The 12236-nt window shown below is 42.3% G+C and overlaps 1 protein-coding gene across 2 annotated transcripts in view; it reads right to left on the reverse strand.

Moving 5' to 3' along the window:
• Positions 1–745: 745 nt before the first annotated feature.
• The window catches only part of TMTC4 (transmembrane O-mannosyltransferase targeting cadherins 4), a 57958-nt gene continuing 46467 nt past the window's right edge, over positions 746–12236 (reverse strand). The window contains exons 14-18 of one of the 2 annotated variants that reach the window (XM_024123137.3): positions 12068–12209; positions 7061–7193; positions 5919–6031; positions 3699–3768; positions 746–1984 (exon numbers count right to left, since the gene is read on the reverse strand). In XM_024123137.3, coding sequence (XP_023978905.1) covers positions 1836–1984; positions 3699–3768; positions 5919–6031; positions 7061–7193; positions 12068–12209 — 607 coding nt within the window. In that variant the 3' untranslated portion in view covers positions 746–1835. The remainder of the gene's footprint in view (positions 1985–3698; positions 3769–5918; positions 6032–7060; positions 7194–12067; positions 12210–12236) is intronic. The other variant, XM_024123138.2, reaches the window with a different exon arrangement.

The following is a 12236-nucleotide window of genomic DNA, read 5'->3' on the forward strand; positions in this document are numbered from 1 at the left end:
CAGCGGCCATGGCTCACGGGCCCAGCCGCTCCGCGGCATGTGGGATCCTCCCGGACCGGGGCACGAACCCGTGTCCCCTGCATCGATAGGCAGGCTCTCAACCACTGCGCCACCAGGGAAGCCCCAGATTTGCATGTCTTGATTTGACACTCAAGTTTTAGTATCAGTACAAAAAGAAAAAAAAAAATTCCTGAAGGGGCTTTTACCAGAAATATTTTTTTCTTCATTCTCAAAAGATAAGCAGTGTTTCAAAGAGAGAAATTTGCTTAAATAAAAAAAAGTCAACAAGCATATAGTACCTCTATTATCTGCCAAGCTAAGTGCTATAGGAACATAAATAAGAACAAGGCAGCTCCTGCCCCTAAGAGTTCTATAAATTGTTACTGTTGTTTGGGGACCATTTCTGAAATGTTTGAAACACAGCACTTTCTTTTCTGAACTATCTCAGCCGCTGTAGGTTACAATTACTGATTTACAACTCTAGGCAGGTCTGCCCCCGGCCCCCCACAAAGTGAGGGTAGAGAATCAAATTCGTCTCCATGTGGGATCTACTCAGCCCGTATTTTAGATCCTGGAGGACTCCACAGTGTGATTCTATTAAATGGTCCCTAAAACCAAATAGAAGCCACATTCTAGAAAGGATGAATCAGTCACTTTGATTTCATTTTAACGGAAAGAGGACAGAGTCAAATAACTTGAAAATCATCTTAATAGATGATTAATAGGAGGCACTATGACACTTGTATACCGGTTTCTGTAATAATTTTACTGCATAAGAAATGACAGAGATTGCATAAATCATTAGGTCAACAGCATATATAGGAGAATAAAACAAAATGAACATGATTATTCTGACCCAATGAAACAGGATAATCCAATTCTTAAAAATATCACAAACTCCCCAAATGTGGTTCCTTTTGGGAGAAAATTTACCTCTTGCATTTTTTGGATACAGTAATGACTATGGTTCCATGAAACTAAATGGAAAACTGCTTTCCAGTCAAAAAACACAAAAAAACAACTTACATAGCGGTGTGTAGCCCTCTTAATACTGGATGTAACAAAAATAAAGACATCAGGCTGCCTACTTTTGCCTAAAGCATGGCTTTAATTTTCTATTAATAGTGACAGTTTATGTAGGATACTACATAATTTCCTATGTTATGAAACAGCACAAGCTGAAGAATCCAAAAAATATTGCAGGAGTGAATTTCTTCCTACGGAAAAAGTGTAAATACACTAGATGCTAAAATTTCCATTTTTCATTCAATTATGTGCCCCATTCAAAAAAAATACAAATAAATATTTCCTTACAAACGATGTTCATAGCACATTGTTTGGAAAAAAAAGATTTAAAAAAAATCTTAATTTACTCTTTCTTGCGATTAAATAAAAATTCTAATATACAGACACATTAGCTATTTATATAAATTGTAGGAGTCACTTTGTCACTTCTTGTTCACAATCCATGTTTAACAATATGAGTCTTTCCAACAACACGACTCACATCGCAAATGCAGGTTTAATTCTGCTCTAAGTCGCTCGAGATAAATTTTTTCTTTTTTTCTTTTTAATTAAAAAAGACTTCATCCTTGGAATTTTAGAATTTATGTTTGAGTTGTCTGAAAAAATACAATTTCAATGCAAAAACCACATCAAGCATTCAAGAGTATATTGCTGGTGCTGTGATCTTTTTGCATGTCTTTGTTTTCATAGAAAAAAAGGATAAAATAAACAACATGTAAGACTTTTAAATGGTTAAACCTAAGCACATGATATTAATGATCTGCCTCATGCACACACACACACAAACTCAAAAAATGAAGGAAAAAGGCTCAGACGTTTATCTTTTGCATTTGTTCCAGCTTTCTTCTTAGAAGATCATAATTCTCCTTAGTTCCTGAGGCCACTGGGTCAAGCCGCAGAGAGATCTCATAGTGTTTTTTGGCCAAGTCTAGATGTCCCCAACGATGATAAAGCACAGCTGAAACAGCAAGAGATCAATTTCATTGGAAATGCTTCTGAATAACCTGCGGTATTCCCAACCACTTGTACAAAGAAATATTACAGAACCTCTGCAAGCAGTTTTCAAAAATCGTTGTTTAAGACAATATTGTTTGTACTGCCAACTTTATTTATTGTAATCACACTCCCTGGTGACTGTCTGTTTAACCACCCCCAGTTACTCCCAGGGTTCTTCATATCATTAGGCGTGATCCATCTCCCTACAGCAACACTGTTACATAAAGAAGCAAAAGGAAGAGTACACTAAGTTTCTTGATGCTGCCAGGAAACTTCCCGAAAGCCAGGCTGCACAGGGCTGGGCTCCAGCACTGCTTAGCTCTCTGACCATGTGGAAGACCAGCCATTTACTTTAACAAAGAGTCTCCTATACCTTTTGGCAAAATAATAGCTTGTTTGTTGCCAGCTGGAATTCAGGGCCCTAACATCAAGATCTGACCATAAAATGATAGTTAAAGAAATCTACTTTTTTTTTTTTGGCTGCGTCGGGTCTTAGTTGCGGCACGCGGGATGGATCTTCGTTGAGGCATGCGGGATCTTTCGTTGCGGCGTGGGCTTCTCTCTAGTTGTGGCGTGCGGGTTCTCTCTTCTCTAGTAAAATTATAGTTAAAGAAATCTACTTTTTTTTTTTTTTTTTTTTTTGGTTGCGTCGGGTCTTAGTTGCGGCACGCGGGATGGATCTTCGTTGAGGCATGCGGGATCTTTCGTTGCGGCGTGGGCTTCTCTCTAGTTGTGGCGTGCGGGTTCTCTCTTCTCTAGTTGTGGCGTGCAGGCTCCAGGACGCGTGGGCTTTGTAGTTGTGGCGCACGGGTTGCAGAGCGCGTGGGCTCTAGTTGAGGCGCGCAAGCTCAGTAGTTGTGGGGTGCAGGCCTAGTTGCCCCGCGGCGTGTGGGATCCTAGTTCCCTGCCCAGGGATCGAACCCGAGTCCCCTGCATTGTAAGGCAGATTCTTTACCACTGGACCACATGGGAAGTCCCAAGAAATCTACTCATTAGAATGATAAGCCTCTGACTATTACAATGATTCTCTAAGTAAAACTATCTTTCCACGTGGGCAGTACAGCAACCACTGACGCTTCATCACTTTTCCAAGGAGAAGCTACAGAGTCTATAGGGAAGAGATTTGGTGGAAAAATGTTCACATGACTGAGACTTCCGAACATCAACATGCTATGATCTAAAAATCTGAATTACTGAGATGTGAAAATGAAAGAAAGGAATTCTAGGGAATAAGTCATTGTGAATGCATTCTTAGCCAAGACACAGAACATAAGAATGCAGGGAAGACCAGGCTAGATAAGGAAGGTCCACTACAGAAGAGGCAAAAGGATACATGTCAGACTGCAAACTTCCAAAGTACTTCTCAGTTTAACTATCTAGGGCTCTTCACTCAAAGAAAGAATATCTGAGTTTTAACATCAGAAGGCGATTAACTAGGGGTGGATTTTAGGAGTTGTTCTGATCATGCAATTAAGATTTGTAAATATGACTGTTATTTAGCTACCTTATTAATGTGATAATTTCCTGAAAATGCCATAGTTTAGAACCAGATTATAAAGGCCAATACAGGCTAGATCTGAATAACAACTCTCCCAACAGTGATTTTACAGAAATGCACCTGTTTCATTAAAATTACACAGAATTTCGATATGATTCAAATTGAAAAATTTCCTTACCCAAATTGCCATGGTAACTTGCAGCATTTGGATGAGCTTTAATTGCTTTGAGGAATAAAGCTTCAGATTCCTAAAAAATGAAATACATAAAAAATAAGGTACTCCACACGATGCAAAAGTTTTATGCGGTTTTATCGCCTATGGTTTTCAAACTTTGAACGTGCTTGGTTTGCTCCACCAAATCCTCTTCCGGAAACATTTGGGAGGCCCAGCAGGGCCACACCCTGTTGAGAAGAGGCTCGAAGGATGATCCATTGGGGCGGCGTGTGACTGGGCAAAGGTGACAGGGCAGTAGTCAGGGGAAGGTGGCCGCAGAGAGGATGAAAATGCTAACGACTCTGCCACCTGCCTCCCTGAAGTGGTGGGAATTCTGCAACTTTAAGCAAGTAGCTCAGGTCAGGGTGCAGGGGAGGCTGAGCAAAGGTCAAGCAGGAGAGTGCTGGGCTGCTGAGGACACCCACGCAAATGTCATTTCTGGTCAGCATCGATGAGCTCATTTCTAGGATTCCCAAGGTAGGAGGTGGAGTCTGTTTAACCTCCCATAAGAACGCACACCCCCTCAGCGACCCAGAAGCAGCCCATTCAGCTGGAGGAAATGAGCAGAGAGAATGAGGGAGAAGCAGCCACCTGTCACCTCAGCCACTGCAGGACTGTACGTGTGACCAAATGCCCCTGAAGTGCGGAACCGATTCTCGCAGAGACTTTCATTTCCCCCATACGGTATTCACTTCCAACCCAGCCACTGAGAGACACGGCCAAGTGTTTTCTCGCCAGCTCATCGTGGGACCATGGCCGACCGCATGGCCCCTTTTTACCGTAATGTTGAAAAGTAAAGATGCCTCATGGTTCTCAGCGACGGCTGCCGGGGGTGACTATCACACCACCTACATTCGTGTCCCTAAAGGGCCACTCATGCTCTAATCGGGGTCATAGGCTCAGCTTCAACAACCAAGGCTGGGGGTTTGGGGACAGGTTTTTACCTTCTATCTGTGCCCTACATGAGCTTCTCCCAGGGGGCCTCCCATATCCAGGATCCCATGTTTTATGAAGTGCAGGGAGACCCGTTTCCTTTGCCTTGGGCTGGCTGGGCAAACATCTCTGACACCACAACCTTTTAGACAGAGCTGGCAGAGAAAAATCTGTATTTTAGAAATGTGGTCTGTGAGGGAATGAATGAAGATGTCAGGATTACACGCAGGATGTCAGCAAAACGTCCCTCTCAGAACTCAGTTCCAAGTCAGTGTCTCCGTTCCGAGAGTTTCGGGAGAGAAAACTCCTTCAAGGAAGTCTGAGTTTTCCTGCTATGTTAGGCATGCTGGAAACAAAAATGAAACAAATGCAAACAAACCAAAAATCAAATGGATTGTGTACGTTTGTAGTGGTGCTCTGATGATTTTCAAATGTTTCCATTTAAAACCTCAAATATAAGAAATGGAAAGGCTGGGGAACCTCAATCTACTTTAAAATACTCCTTCACATGCAAATGAAGCAGTGTTATCTGGAGATGAGCGATGTAGAGATAAAAGGCAAGTGACGAGTTCTCTAGGGGATGCTAGATTCATTTTTTGATTCATTTGACTAATTTCTCAAGCGCCCACAAGTGCAGGCATCGTTCAGGACGATGTGCGGTCAGAGTTAGGTTTGGAGGATGTAGTGGGGTTTAGCAGAGTGGGCAATGGCGCGGGGGGAGGGCTTACAGCCTGTTTAGGGGCTGTAGGTCTTGGCAAGGCAAGGCTGGTGGGAAGGAGTAGGTACGGGGATCAGGGAGGCAATGTGGGAAGGAAAAAAGGAAGCCTCTAGGGCCTTGCAGATGACCTGTAACTTCCTGTCGGTGAGGAAAAACTTGGAAGCAGCGAGAACCCATCCTATACTCTCCACGGGCTGGTACTCTTTTTGTGCAGCAGAGGACGAGCCCCAGCGCCAGGGACAGATCATAGCTCCACGCCAGGAGCTGGGGCATCTGCTAGGATTTTTCTGGCTTCTCCTCCCCTCCCACGCTTGAGCAAAATGCTGATGAATTCTGACCAGAAAGCACGTGGAGTCTGAGTCCACAGATTCACCTCCTGGGCAACTTCTCGAAGCAAACGGACCGAGCCGCACTGGTACGCAGCTACCACTGGCTGGGCCTAATTCTGAATTGAACTGGGCAGATGTGACATCGATGGCTCCTGTCAGATGCTGGCACTCACTGCAAGAAATCACGGCCTGCAGTTCACACACCTTGTATTTCTGGGACTTTCCCAGCACGTTTGCCAAGGAGAACATCAGAGAGTGGTCATTAGGTATTAATTCCAGTGCCTCTCTTCCAACAGCTTCAGCTTCGGCTAAATTACCTGTTGAGTCAACAACGGAAACCTTAAAAAACATGTTCGCATTGTACTAGTATTTTAGTCTCTCTCTCTCTCTCTAATTAACAGGGCTTATGTGCATTATGTACAATGATTATGAATAAACCACTTAAGAAGATCAATGTAGAACATGTAATCCACACACACATACACAACACTCAACACACACACACGACCTATCAGTCGCAAAGCCACTGCAGTCCAGCACAACTGTGACATAACACACCAACAGCTTTTGATTAAATTCTGTCAAAGCACGTAAAATCTAATTTTAATTTCCCCCAGATACCAGTTATACCCAAATCGGAGAAAGCAAGTCTGCAGAATAAGAATATCACAGCAACAGTTTAATAACTGAATATTTATAGTACTGAAGCTCACATTCTACACTCTCATTAGGAACAAGATGCATATCTCCCTCCACACTGAGTAGATGGCTTACTAGCTTTAAATTCTGCCAAATGAAAACTATCATTTCCTATGGGATGGCTGGATTTTTAAAAGTAGGGGAACAGAGAAACTGCTAATTGACTGAGTCTCGCACGGGCTAAGAAACCAGGTTACCAAATTTATTACCATTATATCGAAAATAAGAATCTCTGAGTGTAGGTTTGAGAGCACCTCCTTTTGGGTACCGTCCATGAACTTTAGAGCATGGACCTAGCACCATCCATTTCATAAGCCCAGAAGCCATTCTTACTTACTTCCAGGTACCCCCAGCATCCTAGATGATGGCCATTGCCAGATGAGAGGCTTCAGGAGAAATGAGATTTTAGTGCACACCTGCCCCCATTACTCAACACCCACTCTAAGCGAAGTGTCACCTTCCCAAACATTCATATTGTAACATGTCAAAGGAAACTCCATATTCTAGAAGTACACACATATTTGTCATGTAAAATATTGAACCCCATATTAATTTTAAAAAAGACAAAACTCTAACACACACTAGGAAAAAAAAAAGCACAAGCATCTGTTTCCTAATTATCCAACAGCACTATACTCTGGACTGACCGAATCGCTTCTCCACACCTGTGTTATCAAGGAGGATGACCATGTTGTTCCAGGCCAGGCTGTGCTCCGGCTTCAGCACGGTAGCATTCCTCCACGCGTTCAGCGCCTCGACGTGACGATTTAGATCTGCATACTGAACAGAAAGCAGGGACACCCCCAATCAATATGCCAGTCCTTTTTTTTGCTTTCTTTCTCCAAGATATAACCAAACCAAACCCCAAACCAAACCAAACCGAACTTGTATTTATCGAGCTTCCGATTTTTCATATTAACTCATTTAGCCCTCCAAACAATCTCGGTGAAGGAGAGAAGTATCCCCGTTTTACAGATGAAGTAAATAACTGAGGCACAGACAAAGGAAGTAACGTGCCCAAAGTGCCATATCTAGAAATGGGAGAGCAGGGACTGAGACCAGGTGGTCTAGCTCCTGAGCCTACAACCTTTTAACTACAACCCATAATTTTGTGATTCCAGGTGTCAAAGCATGTTTCAGACTACTGAAGAGAGGTTAAGGAAAAAACCTAATCCTTAGTATTTTTCCAGAAAGACTTCACCTAGTCTATCTTTGATAAGGTATTATCTAAAATGGTCAACAAAATATTTAATGTGATTAAAAGCTCTATGTGCCAAATTCACCTTGTGAAGAATGGTCTCCCTGCCTACATCTAAGCTTCCCATAAAACTGTGAGTATATCAGACATACTTTATGAACTGGTTGGAAAAGTCTTAAGCGGTAAATGTAAACCTCTTTGCCAATTTGGAGCCTGTCTGCCTCCTTCAGGAAGGAGAGAATGATCTGTTGCTTTCGTTTGAGCGGGAATGTTAACACCGGTAACAGAATATGAAATGGCTGGCTGTCAATCTGCATAGTTAATAAAAGCACGCAGAGGGGGAAAGTGATGGATTGTTTAACAGGTGACCCTCTTGCCCTCTTTAACTCAGTTCAAATGCACATCTCATCTGAATGAACACCGTTCTCTTAACTCCGCAAGAAAGTACACAAGATTACAATTTATCAGAGTTTAAGGCTATTTCCTTATACACCGTCAAGTCTGTCTTTTCATTAGACAACAGAAACATTGTGACTTCTGCCCCATGACCCCACACACAGCAAACAGGTGGCACAGTAGCAAGAAAAAGAAACGTTTAAGGAATTACGGAAACATTTGTGAATATATTCATTTGCTAAAGATGTCGGAATTTCCCGTGAGACTCAGAAACTCAAGTGACAATATTTTAGCCCTTAAATGAGGAACTATGTAAAGTTCAAAGACTTAAAATAATTTAGGATGCCTAATTACACCAATATTTAATTGTCTCTTTATATTTGATGTTCCTTTGATTTCTCAGCCAGTTCTCTCCAGCAAGTGACAGGCATTTGAGTCACGTGGACACGATCTGTGGTGACATTCTTTCAAAGGCACCCGGGAAAACCAACATAACTTCGTTTACACAACAAAAACATTCTTTACATAGTTTACTTTTTTTCATTACTATTTATTAAACAACAACACCAGCCTGAACCAGGTTAACACTTACTCCTGTTCTGCCTTGAACTTTACCTTTTATACCATCTATACAAAGAGAACAAGCACTTTAAGGGAAACAGAAAAATGGTGATTTATCAAGAGGTACCCATTCTGAAAGTGGACGGGTAATAAGCATGTCATTTACCTATTAGTCCTATGCTCATCCTTCTATGCTCTGCAAACTACATTTCCCATGGTGCTTTGCTACTTGCCCCCGTTAAGTCTCTCGGCCAACAGAAGTCACAGGTGATGATCAGATAGTTGGAAGAGGGAGTAGCGCTTTCCCCCAATTCTCGCTCTCTCCTTCCTTGTCCTTGGCAGCGTCTCTACGGTGGCCATGTCCCCTCCCTCCACAGTCCCAGGGCTGGACTGTGGTCCTTCTGTCACAATCTCAGCCTTGAGGTGATGGTAGCTCCTGAGATGTGGTGCCTTCCTTCTCTGAGCTCTTAAATTCTGGTGGCATCACTCCGTTCCATTTGTTCCCCTAACCCTACAGGGTTTCCTTTTACTCTCTGAGTTAATGTCACCTTTCCATGTGTGTTCTTCCAACAACTGTCTAACCCATTCCTTGTATTGAATCTACTCTATTTAAAATACTTAGCATGGGGACTTCCCTGGTGGTCCAGTGGGTAAGACTCTGCGCTCCCAATTCAGGGGGCCGGGGTTCGATCACTGGTTGGGGAACTAGATCCCCCACGCATGCATGCTGCAACTGAGAGTTTGCATGCCGCAACTAAAGACCCGGCATGCCACAACTAAGACCCAGTGCAACCAAAATAAATAAATAAATATTTTTTAAAAAGAGAGAGATTATTTTAAAAAAACATACTTAGCATGGTTTTGGTTTTCCTGAATGGATCCTGCCTGATGCAATTAGTCCTTGCAAAATGAACTGTCTCCAGTCACTATTACCGTAATTTTCTAATGTCAGTAATGTGTCCCAAATAATCCAGCTCTTCCCAATTTCCTACGTCACGAGAGAAGTTCATTATAGTTCCTTCTTTCCTGTATCCAGAAACCAAAACACATTTTTGTCTCCCACTACTGAAGACTGACTAAGGAAGATTTTTTTCAAAAAAGAAACTCTTCAGTTATTAAGTTCCTATTATTTGCCGATATAAAAATATACTGGTTGAGCTGTTAAAGATTAAGCTCTTAATGCTTTTAAGCTGTCAGTCAGGCAAAAGCTGGATAATTAAACAACAAAGGAGAGCAAGATCTTTAAATAAGCAAGAACAGCTGGCAGGAGGGAACACAGAAAGATTACTTCACGGTAGCATAATTAGTAAACAGTACACAGAGAACAGTACAAGGTCTCAATATAGTCAATACTACAGATGATCTTCTATGTGAGAGTGGGGTGAGTTCCAGGGCCTGGAGCACATGTTAAAATCCTCTATTTTGCATCCTACCTTCTTTTCTTTGGATGTAACTTGGCTCATTTAGCATTAATTCTCAATTTTTCAACCCCCAAGGAACTGCAGTGACAGGCAGCTACTGGGGGAAGGAAGAAGACCACTAAGTATTAGAGCTTTAAAGTGTAACTGATGGCTCCAGGCAGATACACTCACTTCACAAACAATACCCTGAAAAAAGAGCTGCCTCCAAAAAAGAAAAAAAAAAAAAAAATGAAAGAAGAATTCGTGTGGATCTCCAGTATAATATGTCAGGCAAGTCCCAGTGTAGACACAGTAAATAGAAACAGTAATCCCTGCAATAACCACCAATCCAAGTATTTGGATAATACCCAATTTGTTCCCAGATCCCATTCTCACTTCATTAACTTTGCAAGCACCCACCCTGCTCTGTGTGTGACTGGATTTTCTGGTCTCTACTGATATTATGACAGTGGAGTTTTACTGTCTCTCCCCTACTCCAAGAAAACAAGATAGAGGACCCGAATATGCCACCCCAAATATACCATTTTGGCATAAAGATTATTCCACTGAAGGCATTTGAGAGTCAACAGATGCAGAAAGCAGCTTTCCTGGGGCTTCCCTGATCTGACTAAAAGCAGAAACGTCTAAGAAAGGAGGACAGCCTCCCCTCCTGGGGAAGTTTTATGGCTATGGAGAAGACGAACCTACACAAACACACCTCACTTCATTATATATGTGAGGTTTCCACCACATATTTACCTTCCCACAGTTCGTGAGCTTGGAAGCCTGAAACCTCTTTGTCTTGTCATTTCTCTACAAATGTATACTTCTCTGCTAAGATGCTACATAACCCCAAGTTCTAACCATCCCTTTGAGTTACCCCACTTGTCTGCCCGCTGCACACGGTAATAAACTCTGTTTTTCTCGTTACCACCTCCATCACCTCACAGAACTACCATTTTCTGGGTGTGCGCTTATTTTCTTTATTAAGGAAAGCAAGAGCTTTAATAATTAAGCCGTGCGTCCTCATGGAGGCCTTTCAGAAATGATGACAAAATCTATTTCATTATCATTAGCAATATATGCTTTCAGATTTTTTTTAAAATTAATTAATTAATTTTATTTTTGGCTGCGTTGGGTCTCTGTTGCTGCCCACAGGCTTTCTCTAGTTGCGGCGAGCGGGGGCTACTCTTCGTTGTGGTGCGCGGGCTTCTCACTGCGGTGGCTTCTCTTGTTGCGGAGCATGGGCTCTAGGTGCATGGGCTTCAGTAGTTGTGGCATGTGGGCTCAGTAGTTGTGGCGCACGGGCTTAGTTGCTCTGCAGCATGTGGGATCTTCCCGGACCGGGGCTCGAACCCGTGTCCCCTGCACTGGCAGGCGGATTCTTAACCACTGTGCCACCAGGGAAGCCCCACGCTTTCAGATTTTAAGATTATTGAACTTACTGTATGAGCTACAACTGTATTATTTATTTGAAGAAAGAAACTATGTTAAAAAAAAAAGTCAAGAGCAATAACAGCTTTATAAATATCCTGTTAGTAACCAAAAAGAGAAAGTCTCTACAGAACACATTATGTCCTATTTCCATTGAATAATCTCAAAGCCCTTTTGTGGGCTCCTGAGCTTTCTTTTATGGGGGGATAGTTACCTGTAAAAATGCAGGAACAGTCCCTTGAGGCAGCAGAAGAGGAAAGCTCAGAAATCACATTATGGGTTTGCTTTTTTTAAATTTCAGTTTTTATTCAATTGGTGTTTTAAAAACAGAGAGACCAATGTTTATCAGGAAGTAACCCCTTGGAATACTGTTTTACAGGGCACAAAGGGACTTTAAAAATTGTAGTTTATTCCTTAGTTTAACCTGTTGCCTTTATGATCTCTTTAACTTGGCTAATTCAAGTTGGCCTGCTCTCTAATTAGAGCTAAAAAAAAAAACTACATATGAGGAAATCAAATAGCTACCTTCAACTGAGATAAAAGTTATGTGAAAGAGCTTCATAAGATGTAGAGGGTTAGAATGGGTGTTGCTCTTCTCACTTTATTATAAAGAAGGAAACAAAACCAAGCTTTTCTTCCGCAGCCACAGGGCACCATATGCTCACCAAACGCCCGAGGTTGTAGTAACAATCTGGGTATTTCCTCCTGTGCTTGATCGCCGTCCGGTAACTTTGCTCGGCAGCCTGGAACCGTTTCAGGCTGTTTTGCACGATGCCTAAATTCATCCATGCGGCAGCGAAGTCTGGCCTGGAAGATGAACAAGGAAAAGAAAGG

The sequence above is a fragment of the Physeter macrocephalus genome, chromosome 13 (genome assembly GCF_002837175.3).
Source record: "Physeter macrocephalus isolate SW-GA chromosome 13, ASM283717v5, whole genome shotgun sequence".
Classification (NCBI taxonomy): domain Eukaryota; kingdom Metazoa; phylum Chordata; class Mammalia; order Artiodactyla; family Physeteridae; genus Physeter; species Physeter macrocephalus.